This window comes from Adiantum capillus-veneris, chromosome 9 (assembly GCF_014529385.1).
Source record: "Adiantum capillus-veneris isolate H3 chromosome 9, ASM1452938v2, whole genome shotgun sequence".
Taxonomy (NCBI): domain Eukaryota; kingdom Viridiplantae; phylum Streptophyta; class Polypodiopsida; order Polypodiales; family Pteridaceae; genus Adiantum; species Adiantum capillus-veneris.
The window spans coordinates 75,757,317-75,774,709 of record NC_140939.1 but is presented as its reverse complement, the minus strand read 5'-3'; the positions used below and the strand labels follow the sequence as shown (position 1 = coordinate 75,774,709).

At 41.7% G+C, this 17,393-nt stretch overlaps 1 protein-coding gene across 3 annotated transcripts in view; it reads right to left on the bottom strand.

Moving 5' to 3' along the window:
• The window catches only part of LOC147450692 (putative inactive methylesterase 20), a 109,744-nt gene that overhangs the window by 55,858 nt on the left and 36,493 nt on the right, over positions 1-17,393 (bottom strand). For 2 of the 3 annotated variants that reach the window (XM_086519801.1, XM_086519799.1), the window contains exon 3: positions 15,743-15,883. The exons of the other annotated variant lie outside the window; for it this stretch is intronic. In XM_086519801.1, coding sequence (XP_086375927.1) covers positions 15,743-15,883 — 141 coding nt within the window. The remainder of the gene's footprint in view (positions 1-15,742; positions 15,884-17,393) is intronic. 3 annotated transcript variants of the gene reach the window in all.

The following is a 17,393-nucleotide window of genomic DNA, read 5'->3' as shown; positions in this document are numbered from 1 at the left end:
AAATTTTTCCTTTTATGCCACACATCTACTATTGGACAAATGTCTGGTAGCTCATCCATTGCCAACACCTTTACTGAACCTCTCTCTGGCTCTTTCTCCATTGGGTTAACTATCCTCTTCCACTGTCGCTTTAGCTTAGGCACCATCTCTATAAGCTGCCCAAAAGTAACATCTGTCTTCCTGCTCGTCAGATCCTCCTTCAAGTCATAGCTTAATTGCCCATCCCCTAGTGGAAAATCTGAAACATGAAACTTTCGACGAGCTCTCCTTTTCCTCTTGGCCTTGACATCCTCGCCTTCATGGCTCTTTCCTTTCTTCTTACTAGGACCTGAGGCACTTCTTCCTTCCTTATCCTCTGTGGTCCTCTTCCCAATAGGCATCACTAATGTATCCTCTAGCTTTGATGCCTTCTCCAAGGTGACTACACTTAGCACTTTTGTCTTTCCCTTTTCCTCCTGGGTCAGTCCACTGGTTCCTTCGTCTCCCTTAATTTCGATGCCATAATCATTTGACCTAGTTAGCACCTGTCTTGGCAATGGATACATGTCTCCCCCCATCCTTGGTGGCTTATCACATTACGGGCTGATGTGACCCAACTCTCCACAATTATAACATGTGGGCGTCTGCCTCCAAAACCTACCATTGCTTTGTCCAACACCATTACTAGGCCTTTCTTCACCTCCTGGCTGATTTGCAAACCGCCCTCGACCTCGATTATTTCCCACATGACCTAGCATGTTTAGGTTGAGATTCTTCATCAAATCTACCATTTGCCTCATGTCTTTCCTTAGCCCATCATCTTGCACTGCTGTAGTGACCACTGCTACATAACCTGAGTAGTAACAGGAACTACTGATTCATGATAAACCCCTGACATGCGCCCTTGTAAAGACTCTATAGGCTGAAATTCAGACCTCATTGGCAAAGACTCCACCCCTAACTGGCTCATTTTCCTCAGCTTCCACTCTTTGTTCCTTGCTACCTCTAGTGCATCCTCATATGTCCTAGGCTTCTTTAGCTCCACTCTCCAACGTATATTCTCCCAAAGACCAGCCAAGAACCTGTCCTTCTTCATCATGTCAGGCGGGGGTACCTGTGGTGCTAAAGCCTTGCACATTCGCTCCCATGCCAATGAAAACTTACGTATGTACGCATCTACTGGCTCACCTTCCTTCTGCACCAAACCTTGTACTTCTTGCCACACTTTGTCAGGATCTTCTATCTTCACAAACTCCACTTCCAATCCATGCCTTAGATTGTCCCAACTCAATCTTATAGGTGGATCTGCTGCACGCAACTCCTCTTCAAATGCCTTGGACCAAACTCGTGCATCACTCTTCAAACAAATTTGGAGAAGGCGTAACATTTGCGTAGGGTCGTGAATCTGGTTTCTAATGCAGGCAACCTCCATCTTTTCCAAAAATTCTTCCACATCTTCATCACTTCTTCCATGAAACTCCGGATAAGAGAAAGCCATGGCTACCCAAGTTACAATGCTTTGAGAACCCCTTTGAACACACGTGCAAGAACCCAAAACTTTTGACTACCCAATCCCCAGGAACTTCAATGGAGCTCAACTTTAGATAAGGACAAACACATGTACATCAAATGAGTTTTCATAGTTGATCATCGGAATGACAACAGGCAAAGGACATTCCAGGATCTCTCTCAATCTTCTTGGCCCAAACATAAAGACTATGCTCTGCTGGAAAAAGATCTTCCTGGACACATGAACATTAATCTGAATTCTTTGAGTTAAATGAAAAGGAGTGAACTGAGGGCCATTTTGATCATCCATTAAAGCCAACCATGAAGCTCCCAAGAAGGCACACCTGACTCAACCTCTGGTTTTGCCAAAATTTCAGCAGCATAACAGCATAAATGGCTCAAAATACCAAAAAACCAGCCATCATAACTTGGGAAAATTTCGACAGAGTTTCCCCAGAAGTAGAGCAGTAGGAACCCAAAATATAGACTGTCTATGTATGCATAAACTGTCAACAATAGAACCCGAGCATCAAGTAGGAATCACTAGTACATAGCCTATGGCGAGGTCACAAAAAGGGTGCTCCAGCTACCTGTATCACCGAAAGAATCTCCACATTTGAGAATCCCCTAGCTCAATAAAAACCTCACACTATCGACCCTCACACGAAGGCTAATGCAAATCGCATATAGTCAAGTCTCAGAAATGACTATCTTCCAGACCAAGTCTCAGAAATGGCTGGGACTGCCAAATACAACCAAGTATGGCTCCACAAATGTGTACAATGGCAGTTTCCACAAGTAATGTACAATCTAGCAGACAATGCGCTCAAATAGGCGCCAAGTGATGCATTCCCACAACAACTGCAAGTGACATCACTGCTAGTATATCACTGTACTCCAGCTACCTGTACCTGTGTGAATCACCTATACCTGTACCTGTCCCTGTCCCTGTAACCTGTAATCCCGAATCTCGAAGCTTGAAGCTCGAAGCAGAAGGTACTCGAAGAAGATCCTCCGTGGGGGCGCCAAAAGAATGTGAGCGGGATGAAAACACACACAGCGCCTCTATAACGATCCGACACACACTCTTGGGAAGATACACACACACACACACACACACACACTATGGGGCACCACTCGGCTTAAACAACACACCTGGCCGAGACAGGGAACACACCTCTAGAGTGAGAGGAGAGAGACTATCCACTTGCCCACTCCGCACAGACACACACACACACACACACACACCCCCAAAAAACTCAGCTCAAAAGAGGAGAATTTCTGATGTTTAGATACAAATGAGCTTGGTCCAACACCAATGGGACAAACAGCTCACACAATATGGGTAAAAGATACCAGATACTATCACAAACTAGAGCAGAAACTTCGCTCATAGGAGAAACTTACACAGAAAAACAGCAAGAATAGAGTGAGAAATTTGGCAAAATGGATAGCGCCATCGCTTCCGGAACGGCCCAAAACCCCAGTCTACAATGTCAAAGTGCTCAAATCCGACCTCGGATGAGCAGTTTACGGCCAAAACAGGCTCCAAAAACACCAAAAACACGCCTGCGGCTGTTCCTCCTCTCTTCTCCACGTTTTTTTCTGGTCTTATCTCTTTTTTTTCAGTTCCCACACCTAGCTTTATTACTTGGGCACCCTTGGCCTTTTAGATGACCTCAAACGGACTCCGAACAGGCAAAAAACTGACCTCGCAGTGCATAGTTGTCACCTTTTTGCATCATTTGCACACTTGGCACTCAGCTTTTTTCCAATAATGCATCTCGCCACCACGTGAAGTGGCCCCAAAAAGTGGTCCTAATGATGACCTTTCTGCATAATTCTCACGAGAAAACACCCACGTTGTGTCCGTCCTCATCCGCGTGCAAATATTGACCTCGTTCGCCCTCCTGACGCCACTAGATGCCATCTGACGCACTTGCTGACCTCACGTCGTCGGCCCGCGGATAGCTTCCTCGAGAAGTTTTACGCGCTATAAACTCCTCATTATTGTAGAAAAAACATACTGGTACTGGTGATAGTGAAAATCGATGCACTATGTACATGCTGTCCTACCTGTACACATGTGGGCCCCACGTAACCACCTGGCTCTGGAAAATGGGCAATCCTTTATTTGATGCACCATGCATGTGTATGTACATATGCGCAATCCCTTGCTCCAAAAAACTTTTGACACCGGGTGTTTAGCTTGCCTGACAAGGAGAGAGGGAGACAGGTGGTGCTTGATTTGAAGACCAAAGAGAGTCGTTTTCACCCTTTGGCGGAGAAAGATGCAGGTGATACAACAAGCTATGAATACGAGATCGAGACGGCCTATGATGAGGGCTACACATATACTGAGGAAGAGTAAAGCGAGGATGATATGCTAAAGATAGATGCCGACTTGTTTGGGGTCACTGTTGAATGCTCCCATGTAAAAGGAGAGGTGCAACCACAGGTTGGTGGCATAGGTGTGGAGGAGGTAATTGCTATGCTAAGCGAAGATTTGACCAAGAAAGAGAGAGAAGGCTATGTTGAGCTGTGTGCCTCCTTTCCAAATTTATTTGCAACGAAGTACGAGGATCTACGAGGAGCAAAGGGTGCAAAGCACAAGATAGTTCTTAAAGAAGGGTGCAAACCAAAGGCACAGAAGCTAAGGAGGTTAGGGGAGATTCAGAAGGAGGCTCTTTGGCAGGAGATTAACCAATTGTTAGGTGCAGGTATCATATACCCCGTGACGGAGTCGGAGTGGGTTTCTCTAGTGGTTATCACCCCTAAGAAGAATGGAAAATGGTGGGTGTGCGTCGATTACAAGCCATTGAATGCGGCAACCAAGAGAAACCACTACCCGCTGCCATTCCAAGATGAAATCTTAAATCAGGTGGTAGGTCATGAGAGGTACTCTATTATGGATGGATTTTTTGGGTACTTTCGGATAGGGATTTCTCTTGAAGACCTGCTGAAGACAACATTTATCTCTCCATGGGGGTGCTTTGCCTATCGTCTCGTAGGATGCCCTTTGGTTTAGTGAATGCCTACGCCACCTTCCAAGAATGGATGAATAGGGTGTTTGGTCCCTACTTGGGCAGATTCATTAGGGTTTTCATGGATGACATTGTGTGTTATAGCTCAAGGGCGGATCATTTGTCAAAGCTCCGGCTATGTTTTCAAAGGCTGGACAAATGAGGAAGTCAGTTAAACCCTAAGAAGTGCAAGCTAGCACAACCACGAGCACAATTGCTAGGCCATTTGGTGTCACAAAATGGAATTGAGGAAGATTTGGAAAAGGTCAAGGCGCTAGTCTTGATGGAGCCTCCCGCTAGTGCGCAAGGCTTGGTCTCCTTTGTACATAAGCTAAAGTACTTGTCGTGTTTTGTCTGGATGCTGTCACAATATGTGTATCCTCTCCAAAAAAGAGCTCAGCAGGTGTATGTCTTTGAATGGGATGAAGGTGCTCAAGAAGATTTTGACAGAGTGAAAGAAATGTTGTGTCATCTGCCAGCTATGTGCCCTCCAAGCCAAGAGGATGATTTCCATGTGTCAATGAAGGTAGGTATCGTGGCTCTTGGGGCAGTGTTACTACAGAAGGTAGGAAGGAGCTATAAGCCTATCTACTTTGAAAGCATGGTAATAAGTCCTGGAGAGGTGGCTTACACTGAAGCGGAGCAGTGGGTCATGGCATTGGTTTTTTCTTGTAGAAAGTTCAAAGTGCACCTCATTGTACGTAACTTCTATGTGTTGATGGCTAACAATCTATTGGCTGAAGTGGTGTTACACTTAAAGCCAAGGAAGCGGATCATGAAGTGGGTGATAGAGTTGCGGTCCCATTTGGCCGACGTTTTGGTTAGAAAAGCTGGGGATTTACCGATTTATCCAAGAGTGGTACGAGATGAAGCCAAAGAGGAACCCGACCTGATGGGAGCTTTTACCATGTGGTTTGATGGTTCATATAGGAGGGTGATAAAGAAAGCTGGTGGAGGTGCGGTGATAGACGATCCACACGATAAGGTAATCTTCTCAAAAGCCTATGATTTGGAGGATGTCCATACCAACAATGAAGCAGAATATCTCTCCCTCCATCTAGGTTTGAAACAATGTGTCGAGTTTGGCATTTCCAGGTTGGTGGTCAAAGGTGATGCGTTATTGGTCATCAAGCAACTATTAGTCCAATGGAAGGTAAAACGACATTCCTTAAAGCATTGGTTCTTTGCCATCAAAAAGTTGTTGAAGTTCTTTAGAGAGATCCAATTCAAGCATGTGAAGAGAGAGCACAACCAAGAGGCAGACCAGCTAGCAAGCAGTAAGGTGCATGTACATGTCACAGGTATATATGTGGCCCGGGCCACGTACACAGGTAGGGAGTCATTGAAGGAGGTGGAAGATTTTTTAAGTACAGGGCAGTGTCCTCAAGGTTTGTCTAAACTGCAAAGGAGGAGGATAGTTCAGAAAGCACACAAATTTACAATAATAGGTGAAGACCTAATGACCTACGGCAGAGACGGGGTGTTGAGGAGAGTACTCTACAAAGAAGAGATTAACCTGGTGTTGGAGCAATGTCATGAGGAGAGTGGACACCAGGGGAAAGGTCAAGTATTGTTTTGAGTGTTGAGAGCGGGATTTTGGTGGCCTTCAGTGGTAAAGGATGTGCACTATTGGTGCAAGACTTGCCATGAATGTCAGACTATAGGAGAGATGCGTTTGGTAGCTGAGTCACACAGAGCCATTATTGCTCAGAATGCTTTTGAGAAGTGGGGTTTGGATGACATCGGTCCACTCCCTAAGTCTACAAGTGGTAAGAAGTATATTGTGGTTGTCATCAACTACCTCATCAGGTGGGTCGAGACCAAAGCTGTGAAGGAGGTAAATGCACAGGTTGTGGCCCACTTTGTTTTTGATAACATTTGTTGCCGTTTTGGAGTGCCGTGGGTACTCTTTCTGGTAGAGGAAAGGGTTCAAAATCAAGCTTATGCAGGCATTGGTGGAAAAACTAAAGATTCAGCATCGGTTCTCCTCGCCTTATCGTCCCCAATGCAATGGTCTTGTGGAGAGTACCAATGGACAAATCATCAAAATGCTCACGAAGTATGTGTATAAGCAGGAGACAGAATGGGAGATCAATCTAGAGAAGTGTCTATGGGCCTACAGGATGTCCTACAAAGTGGCGACCAACTTTACTCCATTTGAGTTGGTTTATGGTAAGGGGGTAGTGCTGCCAGTGCATGCACAACTGGGTTCTCTGAAAGGTATGTGGCGCATCAATGCCACTCCACAAGCTGTCTTACAAGATAGGATTGTTGGCCTTGAGGCATTGCAATGATAGAGAGGCAGCAACAGACTACTACGTGAAGCAGCCGGAAAGGAGAATGGCCAAAGTCAATGAGAGTCTGCCATTTAAAAAATAGAAGAAGGGGACCTAGTAATGAAGTATGAAAGCTACTTAGACTTCACCTTCCAAAAGAAGTTCAAAAAGAAATGGATGGGTCTGTACAAAATACAAAAGGCCTCTTTAAATTGGACCTATCAGCTGGTGAGAGCCAATGGTAAGCTTCTTAGGCACAGGGTAAATGGTGTATGGCTCAAGCTGTACTTTGATAGGGGAGTAGTGCCCGATGTAAGTCAGATTGTGACCAGGGGGTTGGGCAACCCACCTGAAAAGACTCAAGAGTAACAGACATACAGTTTTGTACATATTATACATATTGTACATATGGTGGTGTGTTTTCCAGCATGCTTGGGTGTTTGCAAAGTGTTTCGAGTTTCAAGTTCAAGTTCAATAGTGGAAGTGTATGTCTAATGCGGTTTTTTTGGTCAAAAAGGCCCCAAAATGGTCCAATGGGCGTGACAGGTGAAGGTGCCTGAGATGCTGATTTGGTGCTCTAAAATATGGTCTTTGAGATGCTCTATGAGCCCATCCAGATGGCTTCTCAAATGGAGTCTGGGGGTGAAAGTTACGATTGTCCAAAGATGGAATGCTTTGCAAATCCCCGACGAACATGGCAGTACAGACATGCGGACAGAATCGGGATCAGTGGATACACGTGAAGTGTTTGAGCTGTGGAGCATGCCGATCTTTTCGGATTGTCAATCGAGGTCTCGATGTGCAAGTTATGGGCCGATGAACATTTGTCGGGGGGCAGTTTTGGCATGGTTTGACCATCTCCGTGGACGTGCCATGTGGAGGTCTCTTATCCTCGCCAAAGTTCTAGAAAGTGGCATGCGATATGGAAAGTCAACCAGAGTTTACGGCTTGCTGAGCAGAGTTGTGAATGTCGAGATACGTCCAAGCCAAGCTCACGGATAACCGAGAAAAAAAAGGTGGATCGGGTTTTTTTCCAATGTTATGGGTCGTCGTTCGAGGATGCGAGATAGCTGGATATGGCTTCAACGAGATGAAATTTGGTATGGCAGGATCGAACGGGTGGCCGACAAGCATGTGCGAGTAAAAAGCACCGATGCATGGGAAACAAAGACAAAAAAATCCCTTTAGTTGTGAATTGAAAAAGAAGGGGAAAAGGTGGTTGGACTTAAGGAAGTTAAAGGCTACTAGTATGTGACGTGCGCGTTGTTGCGGCCAAGGAAACAATGCCTCTATTCTCATAGGGCTATCTTGTCCTCGAAGTGGAACACTATCAATACTCTCTTCCTACACGTATAGTCTATCGTATTTATAAAAGTGATGCATGACACGACCTCTTAATAGATGTTGAAAATCATTTTTTGATACCAAGATTGGAAGCTTCTCATAGACATTATTAGGTGCTAGCCCTTGTTCAATTGACTTAGGAGTGCTCTAATTCTATTGGGGTGTGTGTGTGGAGAGAGAGAGAGAGAGAGAGAGAGAGAGAGAGAGAGAGAGAGAGATTCCTCCTTTTGGTCTAGCTTTGATCTAGCAATGCTACCAAGCTTGAATATAGAGATTAGATAAGCTAGCATGGTGTGAAGAGATGAAAGCAAGAGAAGTCAATGTAATAATAAAACTTCTTTTTATAAATGGAGGGGGTTCTAGAATTGGTTTCAATGATAGGAATGCAATTGGATTCAATGTCTCTGCTCCACTCTCTTACTTGCTTCTATCCTTGTACGTATGTATGGATGTATGTATACATATATATCTATATGTACACATAGTACACACACCCATACACACACATCTATATATATATATATGAATCAAGCGAAGATTTGTCACATAGGTCTTGAGGGATCTTGATATGTTCCCATTATGTCTATATGTACACATAGCACGCGCGCACGCACACACACACACACACACACACACATATGCTTGAAGGAAAGATTTGTCACATAGGTCTTGATACATCATTCTATGGTTCCAATACAGTAACTATGACATTCAAAGTTTCTATGCTCCCCTCGTCCCCCCCAAACCCGGAGAGGCGAACTACTTTTTCTCATTTTTTTGAAAAGAAAAGTATAGATGACTATGATTGGTCTTTCTTTCTCTCTCTCACTCTCTCTCACTACCATCAGATAGATCTTTGAGATCTCATTGGATGTTCCTACAACATTTCAAATTCTCCTTTTATCAAGATGTGTGTGTGTGTGTGTGTGTGTGTGTGTGCGAGAGAGAGAGAGAGAGAGAGAGAGAGAGAGAGAGAGAGAGAGAGAGAGAGAGAGAGAAAGAGAAAGAGAGAAGATGAAACAAAATTAACTTTATTCTTACCCATGTTGTGAGATATATCAAGACGTGTGTGTGTGTGTGTGTGTGTGTGTGTGTGTGTGTGTGTGTGAGAGAGAGAGAGAGAGAGAGAGAGAGAGAGAGAGAGAGAGAGAGAGAGAGAAGATGAAACAAAATTAACTTTATTCTTACCCATGTTGTGAGATATATCTTTTGGGATTGTTCCGATGGCCCACATGTTATAAGCATTTAAGAAATTTATAGATTTTTAAGCATGGCCCACATGTTAACTCTTAAAAGTAAAAAGAACAAAATATTCAAGAATTGGTAAAATTTCCATAAATTGGGAAATCTCTCTACCCATTTAGGGTGTTCCCTCTCGTTGATTTTAAATTTGAACCCTTGCCTGACAAAATTTAAGGAATTTATAGATTTTTAAGCATGGCCCACATGTTAACTCTTAAAAATAAAAGAACAAAATATCCAAGAATTGGTAAAAGCTCCATCAATTGGAAAATCTCTCTACCGATTTGGGGTGTTAATGTGAGGGTTGGTCTTTGTCGGGAATTTAATCCATTTTCTACGGGTGAGAAACTTTAGCTATCCTTTTAAACATACACTAATGCCAAAAAATAATATCTTAAAAGTTTGAAAAGTACATGAGTTCAACGATAAAATCTTTCTTTCTCTCTCTCCCCCTCATAAATGTACATGTGTATGCACACATGTAATGTGATGGTCTCTCCTTCTCTCTCTCTCTCTCTCTCTCTCTCTCTCTCTCTCTCACACACACACACACACACACACACACACACACACAAGCAATGCAATGGTCTCTCTCTCTCTCTCTCTCTCTCTCTCTCTCTCATGATTAATAATGTGGATAAGGACCCCTGCATTTACATCGCATGTATGTCCTCAAAGCGAGACAACTCCAAGTCGACGTTAAACGAACTTTTTTCTTTTTTTCAAGCTCTTTAAAGAAATACATGCTTCCAAAATTTTCTAAAACATATCAATATTGGTTTTGAAAAAAGCCCCTTGAAAAGATAAAAATTATATTTTCATTAAACAAAAAAAAGATCACTTAAATTCTTTTTTTTTGTTATATTTTCAAAAAGTAAATTCGCGTTAAGTAACAAAACTTTCACTAAAGTTATCCCCTTTTTCTTATGTGCAATCAAACTTCAACATTTATCTTTTGTAGAATAGAAAGTCTTTTGACTTTACATTTGAAAAGGCTTGTCAGTTCTTACATTTTGAAAAGTTTGTCATGTTTTACAATCTTACCTTTTACTTTTGCATTTTACATTAGATGATTTGTAAGGTGTTTTTTGAAATGAACGAGGGAGTGACACGTGGACGTCCTCTCCTTCCTTGAAAATTTTAAGTTGCATTATAAAGAGTGTAGAAGTCCAAAAAGAGAGGTTTAAGTAAGAAAGGAAAAAGCCTAAGGCACAATAGCGCCGGGCGCCACTGTTGAGAGGGGTTTTTTTCCTTTGGTTTTTTCTTGGGCTTGAGGGGAAGAAGAAAAGGAAGAGAGTTGGGACAAAGGAAAAAGGCTTCATGCGCTCGAGGATGGAAGCATGCATGGAAGGGGAATTGCCGTGAAGAGGCTTGGAAGGGCAAGGGCTCTATAGAAAAGGAAGCCAACGAAGGCTACCAAGAGGAAGCGACCCGTGCAAGTCATTGTCGAAGCGACAAGCGGGAAGTCATCGAAGTAGTTGTGGAGCGCCGCATAGCGGCTTAAGAAGGAGAGAAAATAAGAAGAATCACCAAGGTGACTCTTCGCATGGGTGATGTGGAAAGGCGAGAGCAGTTGAAGAACTTGTCGCAAAAGAAGTGTTTGACGAGCAGCGAAGAAGCATTTTAGGAGCCTCCTACAAAGAGGGTTGTGCCTGTGTAGTGAAAGAGTTTTTTTTGGGAATGGCCATGGATATGGTGTGTTGAAGTTTGTAATCAGTTTTTCTTGAAGCAAAATCAAACCCAGTTTTTCCCTATCAAGTGTTGATTTCCCCTTCCCCCTTTCTCTTGCTCTGGCTCTCGTTCGTATTGTGTGGTGTCGAGAGTGTGGAAGTGTGTGCCCCCCGAACCGACGACATGTGTGTGTGCACAGAGAGAGTGAGTAAGAGGAGTCGTGTGGGTTGAGAGGGTCGAGATTAGTAGCAGAGTTGTGTGTGTGTGGGTGGGTGATCTTGTTGGCGGTAGGTGCATCGGGTAGAGTGCAAGCGAGACCCTACTAGTGAAAGTTGTTTTTTTCAAAGGTGTTTCGAGAGGAAAGGGGTGCTATGAATACCTTGAGCTATATAGGGGCCATTGCGTGTGTGTCGGGTGTGTTCCCCGTTCCCCCCCTCCAATGTCTCCTTTTTCTTGCTTTTTTGGGTGACGTCCCTCAAATCTTTCTCTCATTCTCAATTGCAGCCTTCACCATATATGGTGTGCAAATTCTGCTATCTTATCTTATACGTTTTCTCACAACCGGATATGGCTATGGCTATTTTCGTCAACGATTTTCCTTCTGGCTAGCGTTCTATTCCTCCTTTCCAAGGCCAAGGATTTCTAGGTTGGAAAGCAAAGATGCTGTTGATTCTTAAGGCAATGCAGTCTCTGATATTGTCCTTGGAAATTGTGTATGTACACCTCAGCAAGTTGTTGATACGGATCACGACAACGTGTTATCATTGAAGGACCTGTATTTAAAGATTGATATGTTGCACATACGGATTGACAATGATGTGATAAAGCAGCTCGTCGGTATATTCTTTTTGCTCTTATTGATTCCCTTTTGCTTGATGTGTATGAATTACCTACTTCCCACAATGTATGGAAGTACCTTATTGTTTGCAAACTTTCAGAAGAAATCTGTTATAAAAATACTTTATTTGAGAGGTTTTCTTAACAAGCTACAATATGAAGCTGGTACTGCCATGATGGGACATATTGAGTCTTTCTGCAAATCCATTATTAATCAACTTGCTGTTGTCGGTGATCCTTTTTCACAAAAACAACTGATTACACTTCTCCTTGATACAGTGAAGGACTCTTCTTATGATACCATTGTTACGATTTTTTCTAATAAAGATGGTCTCGATTTCGACCAAGCTTGCATGTCTTTAATTGAATACTCTCAACATCAAGAACGACGTAACGATGGTCATAATACAACTATAATTTCACAAGAGGAGAGCGAGTCACAACAGATGGAACGTGCTTTTTATACTTGAAGACGTCCATTTTAACGAGGAAACCGTAGAGGTGGTCCTCGTGGTAATATTTTCTCTCGTCTCAAGTTTCCTAATAAGAAATGCTCTTATTGCGACAGAAATGGCCATATTGAAGATGATTGTCGGGCACGTCAATATGGTGAAGAACACAATATTGCCACTAAATAACCACATCTATGTAGAGATTGCCAATGATGATATTGATACTTTTGTTTATGATGACGATATTGTTGGTAATGATTTCTCTACTTTTAAAGATCCCGTTACTTATAATGAAGCTATCTCTTTACCACAAAAGGATCAATGGAAAAAGGCTATGGAAACAGAGTACAATTCTCTTATCTCTAAAGGTACATGGATACTAATTGAACTACCTCCTGGTCGTACAACTATTGAGTGTAAGTGGGTGTATAAGACAAAGGTAAAAGAAGATGGATATTTTAACAAGTTCAAGGCACATTTAGTTGCAAAAGGTTACTCCCAAGTTGTTAGTGTCGATTAGCAAGAGACCTTTTCACCTGTTGTTCGCATTACAAGTGTTCAAGTTTTATTAGCATTTTCTCTTCAATTTGATTTAGAAGCTCATCAAATGGATGTGAAAATTGCTTTTTTGAATGGTGATTTAGAAGAGAAAATTTATATGGAACAACCAGAAGGGTTTGTTATTTTAGGTAAAGAAGACCTTGTTGCTCACCTCCATAAGGCACTATATGGTTTCAAACAAGCTTCGCGGGCCTAGTATACAAAATTTGATCTTTTGCTCACCTCTAAAGGATTCATCTCTTGCTCTTTAGACCCCAAGTTATATATAACATGCCAAGGTAGTAGTTTTGTGATTCTTGATCTTTATGTGGATGATACCATCCTTGTTTCCAATGATTTGGGATTTTTTTAGCAAGTGAAAAAGTTATTGTCTTCTGCAATTGATATGAAGGATCTTGGAGAGATTCACTCATGTCTTGGCATTTAGATTCAACGAAATCGTACAAAAGGTATTTTACTCCTTTGACAGTCAAATTTTATGGCAAATACTATGCAAAAATTTGGTATGGAATCTGCACATTTGACCAACACACCTTGTCTTGCGAGCTCTATGAAGAACACTTCTAACAGTGGCGGTCAACTTATCGTAAATCAACTTTATGCTAACTTGATTGGATGTTTTCAGTTTATTGGCATGAACACTTGTCTTAATATTTTGTTTGTTGCTATTTATCTTGGACATCTTGAACGTAATTGTCTTAAGCATTGGTCTGCAGCAAAGTGTGTATTGAAATACTTAAAAGACACTACAGATTTTGGTTTGGTCTATTGACAACAACTGACATTGGATTCTATGCAATCTCTTTCTCTTTTGGGTTATATAAATGCAAACTTGGCAAGCTCACATTTATCTATGCAATCTACTAGTGGAAATTGCTTCTTTTTATAAATGGTTGTCTTGTTTTTTGGACCAGCAAGAAACAACACTCTGTTGCAATTTCTACGACTGAGTCAGAATATGTTGCGGCATCACTTGCAGTTTGTGAGCTGATCTGGCTTTGAAAAAATTCTGGTTGATATTGGTCACTCTCCTCTTTCTAGAACACCCTTGTGGTGTGACAACCAGAGTGGCTATTAGTCTTGCAAAAGACTATGTTTAACATAATAAGTCAAAGCACATTGTTGTCCATTATCGTCATGTCAGGTATGAGGTAACCAAAGGCACCATAATGTTTGAACAATGTCCAAGTGACCAGATGGCTGCATACATTCTTACCAAAGGCCTCAATGAGTAACGTTTCATCGTCTTGTGCTCGGAGCTTGGAGTTGCTTTGGCCTCACTCTTTCTAGATTAGCTTCTCTGCTATTTTGATAGCTTTGTACATATGACATTGTAATCCTATAGGTACCATGCACTATGCACAATCCACACTTGCACACTGTGATCTCTGAGTCACTTGTATATTTATACATAGATACACAATTCACTTTCACATCATAATCACTGGCTCATATTTTCACATTGTATAGGGGCTTGGGTTCCCTTGAACTAACCAAGGGTTTTTTCATCCAAAGCTAGAGACCCTTGTTTCAGTGGGGGTGTTGGAGCTATATATGGCTCACTCTACTCAACTTGGTCTCACCTATATATTTGTATCTTGTCCTCAATATGAATTAGTCTTTGGGAGCGTACATGGTGTGTCTCTTGTCTTGTCTCTCTCTCTCTCTCTTTATCTCTACATCTCCACACTCTCATCATGATGCTCAAAGCCAGTGCTGCATGAGGGGAGTTACAAGGCGCATGACTTTATTGGGCAATGACCAGCTCATAGAAAAAATCTTTGTAGATGATTCACTCCTCTTCTTGAAGGCGTGTCCCCGGGTTGGCAAGAAAGCTCTAGAGATTGTGTAAACGTTTGCCGTGTGTCCTTGGGTTCCAAGTATAACATTGAAAACTCAAGGTTGATCTCCCCATCGAAAAATGACTCCTTGGACCCTTTTGAGTGGTAAGGTGAGATTGTCCCAAAAGGGAATATCTTCAGGCACCTGGGGACCCCCTTGGAGGTGGATGTAGCTCACAAACAAAGATTTTATTGGGTCCTTGAAAAAGTCAGAACAAAAATGAGAAGGTGGGAGTATGCTCTTCTCCCATTCCCGAGCCGATTAAAGTGATTAATTCATTTATGCTCCCGTATATCTCCTTTAGTATTCCACATTTCAAGATGGCGAAGGGTCACTAGAAAGAGCTCTTAAAACTAGTAAAAAGATTTTTATAAAAAAACAACACAAAATCCTCCAAACCATGGTAGTGGGCCAGATGGGAGTCGGTCACTAGACTAGTGGACCAAGGAGGTCTCGGACTTTTTGACCCAGCTACCCATGCTTAGGCTTGTTTCACCAAATTTGTGGTCTCATTGGCTAAACAGGACCAATATTGGGCTATTATGACCAAAGATATGTTAGATGCAACTAAAATTGGTTCAAAAGGTGGTAAGTGGAAAGGAGTAGAGCTTCATGACAAACTCTTAGCCCCGACATGGTCTACCCTAAGTCTGGGGGGCATCAGAAGGAAACTAGTGAGGAAGTCCAAAAGAGAAACTAGGTATGTTCATTGGTTTTGCTATATATATCTATTTGTCCTTATATGTAATCTATCTATCTATATATAATATCTTGCTATGAATTTGTCTACTAAGGGCTTCTTTTTTGGCATATTTTCTAAGTATTTTTCTACAAGCTAGTTTGATTGTCAGCTACCTTGGTCTATCTTGTCCTGACAAGCATGAGAAGATACATACCATACCTATATTGACCGATATTTGATGCATTCTGATTATTAGTGTACAATAAGGAGCTTACCTCCTTGTATGTTTTTTTTTTTTGGGGGGGGGGGGGGGGGGGGGCTTACCTCCTTGCAGCACTTGTTGTAAAAGAAATTGGAAACTCCCTTGAGATTTACATGTATAGATGTAGGCACAATTGAGTCCCCTTTGACATTTGGATTACACACAAATTGAAAGACATCGAGTGCAATCCCTGTCTTGAGTGCCTGCTTGCAAAATAACCTTTACTATCAGGGCTCTCTCATTTCAAATGCAGTGATCTCGCAACTAAGTATAAGTCACAAATTTCTTAAACTTAATCAAACAAGACAACTTAAAAGATTTTGCCCTCACACCTTTTATCGGCATATTCTTGAAAAAAATCCTACTAAATTTTTATCTTGCCTAAATTTTCTTAATTAGAAGTTTTATTTTTTTTTCAAAATGTATGATTTTTGTGTCCTTGGTGCAAATGGATGGTATAAAGTCAGCTCCTGTCAAGCCTAGAAACCTTTCAAAATGTTATCTTTTTGTTACTTCGTTAATTAATATTACATTTACTGCAAGTGAGTACTGGCCATATATATTTGTGCTCCTCCAATTCAAACCACAAAAGACAAGTTATTATTCACCTTACATGGATGACCTAAGATAAGAAACAAGAGTGATTTCATTACTCCATAAATGAATTCACATTAAAAGGAAAAAGCATACTTAGAGATAGAGATCTGACATATCCAAAATCTATACAATTGGTGCATGCTACTCTTTGTACCTAGTGGCTCTTCTCCCACTTCATTAGGTGGAATCCCTTACCTTACCCTAGTTACACACTCCAAGCTTTAAATCCAAGAATCATCATCCTTGGATCGACCTCGCCACCTGAGTCTTGTGACAAGACTTTGCACACACTAACCACTCCACCGCGAGCCACTCCTTGTTTCTCATGCTAGGCCATGCATTAAAAGAAAACATCGACTCTGGCCCCCTTCTTTGTCCCTACCTCCCTATGATGCCACCTCCCCTCGTTGACTTTGCCCACCACGTAGTGTCCTTCAAACAAAATGAGTTGAGTCCTAGGAGAGATCTGACATATCCAAAATCTTCAATACTATAGATAATGGAACTAAACATCTTCAAGAAAGGAGAGAGCATCTATGTGTCAAACTATGGCTTTATTTCAAAGAAAAGTGAAGGGTCAGAACTAAGCTGCCAAGCTGTTAGAAAATCAAAAGACTTAAGCGTTGATTTGTGGCAATGTAAAGTAAAAAAACTTAGTACTTTACCTATTTTTAATATATTGACTACTTTTGTTTTTGAAATCTATTTGATGGGTGGATCCACTTTGCATTTTGAAGGCCATAAAGTACTCCTTTTTTTCTTTCTACAAATGAGACTCCCTTCACCTATGGGAGAGTAACCGCATGCGGCGGCGACATAAAGGCTAACAAAGTAATGCAACTTTGTTGTTGTCTTCTACAATGGTGGTATAATATTAGGGAGAGTTAACACTAAGCTTGAGGTATGGGCAGCTCAATTAGAGCTAGTCCACACATAGAATATGGATTGGGCGGTAAGCTCATCCCTAACTAAAGTCCCAGTTTAGACGTCCATGCAACATAAAGAGGCATGTGACCAGCAATACCAAAATAATTATTTTTTGAAAAACTTGAAAAATCTTCAGATTTAACATTGCAGAGGTACTTTACTATATTTAAATATTTTTACATTGAATTC